Source organism: Poeciliopsis prolifica, unplaced genomic scaffold (assembly GCF_027474105.1).
Source record: "Poeciliopsis prolifica strain line A6 unplaced genomic scaffold, Auburn_PproV2 SCAFFOLD012, whole genome shotgun sequence".
NCBI classification, from domain to species: Eukaryota; Metazoa; Chordata; class Actinopteri; order Cyprinodontiformes; family Poeciliidae; genus Poeciliopsis; species Poeciliopsis prolifica.
In genome coordinates this window covers 14,169,649-14,180,726 of record NW_026562387.1, presented here as the reverse complement: position 1 = coordinate 14,180,726, position 11,078 = coordinate 14,169,649, and the positions used below count along the sequence as shown (strand labels likewise).

The window sequence follows — 11,078 nt, the reverse complement described above, 5'->3', positions numbered from 1 at the left end:
CAAAAATGGTGATGTTACACTAGTACAACGGCAAGGTGCTACATCAAAGTCAGTTGAAGACAAAGACAAAATAGTCCTACCATTAAAGAACCAGGCCAGCAGCAGCATGCGACAAAAACCGCATCATTTTGTTCTCCGCCTTATGCTGTCCCCCAGGCAAACCTTTCCAACCTTCTACATGCAGAGCCACTGTCAGAATGTCTTGGGTGTGTTTGTTTATGCAAAAATCTACCCAAACTACTCAACTAACAAGTCGGTTTTTAAGCCAGAGAGCAGGTTGAATAGTTTTGAGGAGCGGTCGTCTGTACTGTTGGACCAAAACACTGAACTTCCCCATTTAGGTTCTGGTCCAATGGAGTGGGTTCTCGTTTTGGCTTCCGATAACATTATTAAAGCCAGGAAGACAGAGCACATCACATTTCTAAAGTCACTACACTGGATTCCTGTAGGTCAGCAAATAGACCTTAAAATTTATAAATCCTCGATTTAAAGCCATTCAATGATTTGTAAATCATTGAATGGCTTAGCACCAAAGTACATTAAATATCTGCTGCTGTTGTATCAACATTCTGGTTCTGGTCTGCTCTGCATTCCCAGAACCAGAACAAAACATGGCTGCAGCTTCTGTGCAGCACGGATCTGGAACAAACTTCCAGAAAACTGCAAAGCAGCTGAAATACTGAAACTCCTTTAAATCAAGGCTAAAAACCCATGGGTCTATAATGGCCTTTGATTAGCAGTAAATAGAATGTTGATCAACATATTTTTCTGATGATTTTAATGATATTTGACTAAATGTAATGTTTATTTATTGTTTTATAATTGATAATTGTGGTGTTTTTATGATGTAAAGCACTTTGAACTGCTTTGTTGCTGAAATATGCTGTAGAAATAAACTGAACTTAACTTTTCAGTGCGACCAAATTTCTATGTACTATATAAAATGCAGCTGATTGTTGTACTTTGATTAGCTCTAAAAGCTAATAAATAAATATATAACTATATGTATCTAAGTTTCATTTTTTGCATTTCATTACTGAAATAAACTTGTTTAACATATTCTAATGTATTGGTAGGCACCTAAAATACCGTACAATAATGAACATAAACATCTAAACACTAAATAAGACATCTCAAAAACTGTTTTTCTGCTAAATGTTTAAAAACCGCTGCAGAACCACAAGATGCAGAGCATGTGGACCTCCTCCGTCCAAACCACGTGGCAGCATATTCCTGAAAAGTCTCACATTCCCAAGCCAGACTTGAAGCTGGCAGCGAGCAGCAGGTTCATCCCCATTGACTTACGACACAGAGACAGATAGCACACGAAGTGAAGCAGGGCGTGAAGTTGTTCTATAAAACGATGCTGCAAAATGAGCGAAAAGATTCAGCTGGCAGACACGTTTAAGGAAGATCAGATGCTTTAATCTATTCCAGCTTCCAGGATGGAAAAAATACAGTCAGATTACATAAGTGCAGACCTCTGTGTCCTCGAGCCTCTAAGTATGTATCACTGCGGCGAGGAATTCAGCTTCCTGAACGTTTCCTGGAAATCACGCAGATCTTATATTTCAAGTTGCAAGACTTTAATTGTAAGCAGGACTTTAAGGATTGTTGTCGATGTCTTGGTCTTGCACTTTTATTTGCAATATTCCAAATGTAAAATAAGATAAACAGTTGCAGATTTATTAATATATTAGCCACAACTTCCAAGATTTTTTACTTTTTAATAACACAAATAAGCCACTCTGGTACTTTTTTCCATGATTAATGTATGTTTGTTGTAGTTTAATCATTTCTTCTGACTGCAAAAGTCCATATTCAGTTTGAATAAGCTCTAGCTCTTTATGTGTCCATAGAGTCGTTGGATATTGAAGACAATCTGTTAAATCTCTCTTTGTTTTGCTAAATTACAATAAAGAAAAACTCTGCAGGACGGTTGACACGTTGAAGGCCATCTGGATGACACAAAAGTGAATCTGCTGTAGACATAAAGGTTTTAATCCATTTCTGATGCAACAGTTGTTTCCAAATCTGGTGCAGATGCAGCTTTGGAAATGGAGGTAGTGACTCTTTATACTAATGTTTGGGGATTCCTAAAACACATTCAGGATGTTTACAATAGGGAATTAGCTCTTTGTTTTTCTTGGAACAAGATGATCTATGCAAATCAGTTTAAATACTTAGCATATGAAAAGATTCTACTGGATAATTCTTATCTATTCAAAATCTTACAAAACATGAGATCATCATAAAACACACTTTGTGTTAATTAAGCAATTTTAGCATCCCACAAAACAGACAATATGCTGCAAAGCTTTAAAAGAGAAACAATTCCTGACATTTCCTTCACTATGTTTTCTAATATTAATATTTGAAAACACTAGAAACAGCCCAATTACTTTGAAGGGAAAGGAATAGGGAGAAAACTGGTTCAAGTTACCAAAAGGTAATCATGGTAAAAACAAAACAAAACAAACAAACAAGCCCTCTGCAGAGCTTGTTTGATCGCTCCAGGCTGATCGTTGCCTGATTGAAACAAGATTCGAAATCTAAAGTATCAGGTAGCAAAGACAACACAAATCCAGAGGAATTAGTTGGGAAGCGGATTCATTCATGGACCGATTCATAAAAAGTAGATGAACACCATCAAATTAGCATAAGAAACTGTCTGCTTTACAGTAAAAAACATAAGGTTATATTTTGATGTGTGGAGGAATTGACACATCTGACAGAAATTCAAACTGCAGGACAGTAAGAACAATTCAACCACTCACCGTCTGATTCCGGTTTATTTCTCCTTAACCAACTTGTGATTTGTAAGCCAGTGAAACTGATCAAGACTTTGGCCATATATTTATTTATTTTAGTTTTTATCTGCAATTGAAAGAAGGTTACATTAAGTACTTTTGAACTGCCTTATTGCTGAAAATGTGACATATAAATAAAATCACCTTACCTTACCTAAGTGTTTGACAGAATTGGGCTAAACCTCAGTGCATGTATTTTTAGTGGAGCAGGAACTGGTTATATGCTGAAAATTTGGCCACAGAAATGTGGTTTGAAATGGCAGTTGTAACCAGGATAGAAAAATGTATTACTTACTTTACATCCAAAATACAGCTTACTGCTCTAGAGTGGGCTGCAAGGCAGGGCTGCATGACATCAGATAAACATCTTGCATCGTCCCAATATCCGCACTACTCTTTGTGAGCTTTAGCATCTCGCTAGCTGAAACGTACATCTTTTGTGGCCGCGGAGGGAGATATAATAACTTCTGTTATTTTTAATATTCAAATGGAAACTTTTTATTTAAAATTGGTGTTTCATTGGACCAAATGATTGTGGAACTTTCTTTAGTAGCTTGAAGCAACCAATAACTGACCATTTATTTCAAAATAATTCTATCCTGTTTCAGCTTTCTTGAGTTAACACCTGCCATCAATTCTAGAGAATCGAAAGAAACGTCAATGAAGTTCAGCTGTTCTAGTAGGATTTTCCTCATATTTGTTCATTTCCGTCAGTTTGCAGATGTTAGAAATGGTCAAAAGGATTTCACTGTACAAAGGCATCAGTCAGGAGAAGGATACACAAAATCTCCACAGCATTTTAAATACACAATGATCTCCTGCAATGCTGGCTGACACGCTATTGGTTGGCATTTGCAAAGCAGCCAGTACAGGAGTACCATTTCCTTTCCTTGATCCTGATTGGTTGTACCAAAAAGAGTAGAGTTAAATTAGACCGTGGATTGTAGCTTCTGCCACAGTCCTAAGGTGTGGTGCTTATTAATACAAATTAAGCTCATTTTGATTTGTTTGAACTATTAAATTAAGCTTTAATGAGCATTTTCAAACAGGGTCTCAAGTATTTGTGAATGTTAGGTATTTGCAGGTGACTGTGCTCCCTAATCTCTGCAAATACTGGTGATCCACTGTTGCATGTATGTAATGTATTAATTTATTCATCTACATTAATTGGTTAATGTCACATATTCTTCCCTATAGACAATAGAAACACTTCTCCAGAGGTTTTGTTTTGGAGCTCCACACCAAGACCACCATCTGGCCACCATGTCAAAACTTTCTGGAGACACCCCTGCTGTCGTGTCTGACTGAGGCTACACCCCATCCCGTTGGACTGTTTTTTTTTTTTTACAACACATATTCCCAAACATGGTTTAAAAATGCACTTTCTAAGATCTGTGCTTGCAGCATGGAAGGTTTATGCGACCCATAAAGAAAACCTGAGGATTCGAGACACATGTGCATTTCCACATAGCACTCACTGATGCCTATTGTCATCTTTTGTTATGATCCTGAACTGTGCTGCACAGCAACAGCAGAAACAAAGCCATGGTTGAAAGCAGCACAAGCATTTCTCTTTGTTAAATCCTGTCATGCCGAGCATAAAAACGGAATAAATCTGAAAACAGCATGTTTTAAATAGCCTGAGCTCCAAACTCTGCAGCATGACCAGGAGTTGATCAGACAATAGAGACGGAGCAAGCCGAGCACAACAATCCTCCTGAGAACAATCGCTGCACGCAGGTAGAGAGAGTCACATTCTCGGTTTATAAAATCCTCCATGCGGTTTCTATGCTCCCAGAAACCGCTTCATACGAAGTTTACAAGATGCAGACATGAAAGATAAACCAGCTTTACCTGCTCGTGCATCTTAGAAGAAGATTTAGTTTTAAAACCCGCTGCTGTGTCTCAGCTTCTGAGGCTCCATCTTTGTGGTCATATTCCGTTTTTATTATTATTATTATTAATGTTTGCACGATGGTGATGGTCGGAGGCGCGTCTCAACTCGAGCTCACTTCCATGTGCTCGCGACCAGGACCACGCGCTCACAGAGTGAGCTGGGATAGGGCGCGTGACGTCACGACGAGACTGGAAAAACAGCTCGAGGGACAGACTGACGTCGAGTCAGGTGTGACGTACAGGTGGAACCGACGTTTCTACGTGAAAATTAGGCATAAAGTTTTATTTTATTGATCAACTATAAGAAATGCATCACTGTACCGAGTGATGCTGAGTGAAATATTTTAGAAATATAGAAATATTTCACTTTAACATGTGAAATATTTTTTTTATCTAAATTTTGCTATTTTCAATGGAAATATTGTGTAAGTTCAAGCAGTGTTTGATCTAAATCTCAAAAATGATTTTTCAATCTAATATTTTAGGCTATTTTAAAATTTATTTACACATGTTTACTTAGTTACAGAATCTGAGCACATTTTCAAAGAGTGTGCACAAAATTTTATGGCATATTTAAGAAAAATGTCACTATTTCTCTACAATTTTGTGTATTTAATAAAGATATTAAGCCCTTCACATGCAGTTCACACTTTGAATTCCTTGCTCAAAAATGTTTTAGAAGTTATCAAATTTAACATTTTAACTGAAAAACAATTCAGATTAAAGTACTGTCACCTTTCATGAGCTGCTCGCTCCCTTTAGATAAAGATCACTTGCGTATCCTGAATATCACCACACCCAAATATCTGTCCAGCTCAGATGTAAAGGCTCCTGTATGCAGATCTACCTACTTTTCATTCTTGTTTACACCTGGATGTTTAGTGCAACACAAAAGAGGCAAATTCAAGAAAACATTTTTTTATAATTCAAAAGAGATCAAAGAACATTTTGCAAAAGAAAACAAAAAAAAGTGTGTCAACCAGACATTTGCAATTGAAAAATACATTTTCTTAAGAAATATTACCTATTTACAAAAACATAAAAATTTATATTTTACTTTGAGCCGTCTGTGAACAGGACAGACCCATTTTAAACATTTTATTAATAAAAATAAACTTTTAAATATTTTATCCACCCATAACTTCAGTTGAGGCAGTTTAAACATTGAAATCAAAGATTCCAAACAATTCAACCCATCGAACATCTGCATGCAACAACTGTACATCAATTCTTGAACTTTCATAACAAAAAAAAAAGAAAAACAAGTCTTAAATGTTATCTTTTAAACACGAGAACCCTCTAGCTGTGCAAGTCTCTGCTTTAAACGTTCACTTTTCCTCCTCAGCTGCTCCTTGAATGACAGGAGTCTCTGTTCGTCTGACTGCATGCTGTAGATGCACTCTGTCGCCTTCTTCAGGATCACCACCTTGGCCGCCTTCTCGTTGTTGGCCACCTCTGGGATCTCGTCTCGCAGGGCGAAGAAGCTCAGCTTGAGCTCGTTCCTCCTCTGGCGCTCCAGCACGTTGTGAGTCCTTCTCTTGTCGTAGTCCTCGGTGTCAGACGTCCGCGGGCTCGAACACTTGCGGTTGCTGCTTATTTGTTTGAGGACTCTGCTGGAGCTCCCTCCGCTCACTCCTCCTCCTCCTGCTGCTGCTGCTGTGGTGATGCTGCTGCTGTCCAGCTTCAGCCTCTTGACAGCCGGCTGCTCGTGCCTCATGGATGGATGGGCGGCATAATTATGCTGGTGAGTGGAGACGTGGCATCTCTTCAGCACCAGTGGGCTTGCGTGCCGGCTCTCCAGCGGGCTGGGGTCGCACCGTTTCACCGCGTGCCTTTTCTCTACGGTGACCACGTCAATTTCCTCATCTTCTTCCTCCTCCTCCTCTTCCTGATCTTCTTCATCCTCATCATCTTCTTCTACACAAAAAAGAATACAAAAACATTAATCACAACATGCAACTCTTTAAATTTAAATCAGCAGCCATGCTCTGGAGAGGGGTGTGTCTGCATGATGCATGCCCAGGGGCACATCTCAGTACTTTCTGAGGTGAATGCAGACATTCCAGTCACCAACCAGAAGAGGTGGAGGGGTGGAAGGGGGGTGGGGGAGGTGGTGGTGGTGGGGGGGGGGGGGTTCACTGCATAAACTCCACTTATATACAGAAAACGCCATCATTTTGGCGCCCCCTCTAGCGCAGCGCCCATTCAGCTTACCTGAGTCACTACAACTGCTGCTGCTCCCGCTGTTGGGCGGCGTGTCCAGCCCCAGATCCTTGCTGCGCACCGTCCCTGCAGTCTGCTTGGGCGTCTCCGCCACCGGGTAAGGAAAAACCACAGACGGATCAATGCACTCCGACGCGGACGTGTTCAGATCCTGCAGGTAGCTGCTGTTCATCCTCCACGCAGCACCCGCAGCCGGGTCCACTGAACCGGCTGCAACAGCGGCGGCTGCGTCTTTCCGCGCGGCTTGCAGCGAGGCCAGCCGCTCAGACACCACCTTCTTCAGCTTGGCCGCCGCCGAGAAGCCGCTCCACATGCAGTCCTGGATGATGATGGACTTGAGGAAGGTCTGCGAGTAGTCTGCGTCGCAGATGATGCTCTGGTTGACCACGTCGTCGCCGAGGAACTCGGTGACCATCTCCAGCTGGTCGGCGGTGGAAGGGAAGAGACTGGACAGGGACGGCCGGCGGCTCGGGGAGAGGGGAGGGGTCGGGAGGAGCTCGAATTTCTTCCAGATGTCTTCGCTCGGCGCCGGAGGCTGCGGCTGCTCCGGGTAGAAGTCCTCCTCCTCGTTGTCATAGTAGAAAAAGGGCTGCAGGGAGTCGTAGTCGTAATCGTAATTCTTACTCGCCAAAACTGAATTCAGCGGCATGATTCCTGTTATGGGGCTCTCCTTATTGCGAAGCTGGCGGAAAAAACAAGAAGAAGAAGAAGAGCAAAATACAGGTTAGGTTTGTAGCAGCAAACAGCTGTTTGGCTCCGATCCTCTAAGAGTGTGTGCAACATCACATGGTCACTCCAAAACACTGACCCCTGTGTGTGCGAGTGCACGCGTTGCATGCATGCACAGGTGCTGCTGCAGCAGGTGCATGCAGAAACTAGAACCAGTTAGTAAAATAAGTACTAAAGCCGGAGGGGGAACCCCGGCTTTCGCAATGACAACTCTGCAGATCCTCACTCATCCTTACCTTTCAGATTTCACACAGTGGGCGAAAAGAGGGTCTAAAAAACAGCGTGCAGGAAAGTTATTCCACGACGGCTGTGACATTAAATCCTTCCACGGAGGGCGTCGTAAAGCTCAGCGTAGTGGGTACGTAATGAACCATACGTACAGACGCGACTTGAACTGGACGACCCACAGCGCCTTCAAAGTAGCGTGATACTAGCAACTGCGCGTTCTGCAGCTGCTTATTTAAGCGGCCGCATCACTCCGTCTGAGATCCTTCCGCCAGTTTTTCCCGCGAAACGATGACCGGCGACGAAAATGCGCCACGACCCGGTTTTATTTGACGCTTTTACAAAACCTAAAGTAATTTGCACTCGACAAGGCTTCACTCCTTCCCACAAGACACAATGCGAACGGCAAATGTAGTTTTTGGCTGCAATATGTTTCGTTCTTTCAGGATTAAGACTGGGTCTAGTTATTGTGGGAGTGGGAGGGGTCATAGTAGTGTTGACGACCCACAAAAATACTAACAGACGGTAGTAATGACAGGTCGTTATGTCAGGACTGGGCACCATTATATTTTCTCTGCAGATTTTCAACGCAGGTCCACAAAATGTCCATCAACTCATCTTCGTCCTGGCAGGAAATCTGGCGAATTCTGGGTTTATGCAGAATCAGGTGGTTGGTTGGAGGTGAAATTTGCAAAGAAAATATATAGTAATAATAATAATAACAATAATAATGATAATAATTTTCCGAATTGTTGCACGATGGCGATTTAGGAATCTGTCAATTTGTTCTTATAATTTTGATTATTGCTGCACGTAATTTTTGGAGTTTTGACCTTTTTAAATATATATTTTTTTATTTGGTTCTCAATCTTCTGACTTGGCTTCCCAATAATTCAGACATAAATTCCTCATAATTACTACTTCTCTCTGTTACTGAGTCGAACAAGTCAGAATTACTTTTTACATTTTAGTCTGCTTCTGCACTCAAAATATATGCAAGCGAGGCAGAAAAGACTTTCAAACGTAGATGTCTAACATAATCAGCCCACAACTCATTTTTTTTTTACAAATTTTAACTCATTAGTGTAAAGAAAGGCGCAATTCCCTCTTCTTTTTCTATCAAAGTGACGCAAAACGCGTCATGTTTGCGCCGTTTAAACAACAGTTTCGCAGGATCACAGGTGCAGCAGATCACCTCGGTGTGTGTGTGTGTGTGTGTGCAGCAGCTGACAGCCTTGAACCAGCTGAAACAGGTGATTGCCACAACGCTGATTACCTGCAGTTTGTGGCTGCATGTCAAACATGCAACAACAGCTTCGAAATAAGTGTTCAATATTTACCGCCGTCCAGAGGAAAGACGATCCTCTAAAACTCGGAGGGATTGGCACCAGTTAAAAACAGGAAGGAAGCAATTAAAGTAATCAGACCCACACCGCAGTTGGACGGACGAGTGAGCACTAAGGAGAGTTTTTACGGACTTCGACCGCCCTCTGCTGGTGCATAGGAAGAGCGCAGGATCACAGATAATGGGTGGAAAAATCAACTGATGCATTAACTACAGTATAACATTTATTGCATTTGCATGAAGGAGGAGTGGACTTAAACTATCTTCGTGATTTAAGGAAATAATCTATGACTTTACTGAATTAAATTATTTTAAGATGTAGCTATTCAGCATCAGAACTAGGTCAAATAACCAAAAAGTGTACTCAAGTAAAAGTAGCACTACTTCAACATATTTTTACAAAAAAAAAAAAAAAAATTTAAAAGGAACTGGCCAAAAATTTACTCTAGGAAGAATAACAAAAATTGCATGTGGCTCCTTGAGTACTGAGATCCAAAGATCAATCATTTAATAATTAAAGTTCAGATGGACTGAAACATAGAGGTTATGTGGGGATTTTAGTATTTTAAAATGACAATAGTTTCAAACAATAAAATTAGAAAATTATTTTCCCATATATTATTTTCTTTCAATATAAACCTCATAAAACTTTAGCAAAAACTACAGATGTGCTTCATAAAAAATAAATAAATAAATAAATCATCCAAGTTATAGTAAAAAGTAGTTTAACAAAACATACTCCTACAAGTAATTTTTTTCCAAAAAGTTACTCAACTAAATGTAACTGAGTAAACATAAAGTAGTAACTGGATAAAATAGAGAGAGAGAGAGTGAAGAGTTTCTTCCAAAGATGCTTCACAATTAGACTAAGATTTGGGAAAATGTCTGCCTTAACCCAATCTTAAACCTTTGAGCCACAATATGTTTAGCACAAAAACATTTTTGAGCATCACCATATCCACAGCAAACCATGATGATATAAGTTTAGTTCTCTTCAGATGCAACTGGGAGCTTGGTAAAGCGGACAGAGTCATGAATAAATAAATATACAAATGCAAGCCAAAAGGAAATAAAGAATTTTTTTAATTTTCTAGAGTCCAGGCGTGCAGCCACACCAACAACAGCCTCCATGACTGAGAGAAATGTTAAAAGTTTCTCCTCAGGAAACTGTTGGGTTTTCTGCAGAGGGCTGTGCACAAGATACGTCTCCAATCAGATGAATTCAGAGACCTGTTGCAAGCAGATAAGTATAGTCAAATCACTGTGTGGGAGGTTCACCCCAACCACTGGCGACCGAATGCTGCAACTGAATCAAAAGGTATTTGAACAAACTACTAATTTAAGGACATTAACACTTTTGAATCCCAATTCAGCAAAACTGTAGATAAATTTCATGAGTTTCTCTTGTTATCAGAAAGAGGAGAAGGAAATCCCCAAACCGAGACTGAAGCAGATCTTCTTTCCTCGCTGCTCGGCCCTCGGAACCCTCTCTCTCACGCCTCTCCTTTCCTCGTCGAGGGATGCTGTGAGCAGGATATTGATCATAACCGGCAGGTTCAGTGGTGTGGCCGCTTTTGGTTATCAGCTCCGGATGTTTCCTGCGTTACCGTGTTTCACAGTGCCTGGGGACACAGAGGAAGGCTTTTAACAGGGACTGGCATCGTTTCCTCTGATAGGTGGGGACCCAGTGTGGTCGTTTGCTCCATCTCAGTGCTGATGGCAATGATCTCTAACCTCCAAATTAAAGAACACACCAACTTAAAGAAAGCCATACCAACAGTGAATCATGGCACTATTTAATCAGAGTCTTTATCAAGTTGAAAGAAGTTATGAAGAGTTTTGACCCTAAA

At 40.8% G+C, this 11,078-nt stretch overlaps 1 protein-coding gene across 1 annotated transcript; it reads right to left on the bottom strand.

Moving 5' to 3' along the window:
• Positions 1-5,608: 5,608 nt before the first annotated feature.
• On the bottom strand, positions 5,609-8,075 carry myca (MYC proto-oncogene, bHLH transcription factor a). The gene is made up of 3 exons (XM_055037631.1): positions 7,895-8,075; positions 6,921-7,611; positions 5,609-6,623 (listed from the first exon to the last, which is right to left on the bottom strand). Exons 2-3 carry the CDS (start codon positions 7,576-7,578, stop codon positions 5,989-5,991), a joined length of 1,293 nt encoding a protein of 430 aa, XP_054893606.1. The 5' UTR covers positions 7,579-7,611; positions 7,895-8,075; the 3' UTR covers positions 5,609-5,988.
• Between the last annotated feature and the right edge of the window lie 3,003 nt (positions 8,076-11,078).

Coding starts and splice junctions, on each gene's coding strand:
- myca (XM_055037631.1), bottom strand. CDS start 7,578: ATGCCGCTGAATTCAGTTTTGGCGAGTAAGAATTACGATTACGACTAC. Junction 6,624..6,920: donor CAGCAGTTGTAGTGACTCAG/GTAAGCTGAATG, acceptor TTTTTTGTGTAG/AAGAAGATGATGAGGATGAA.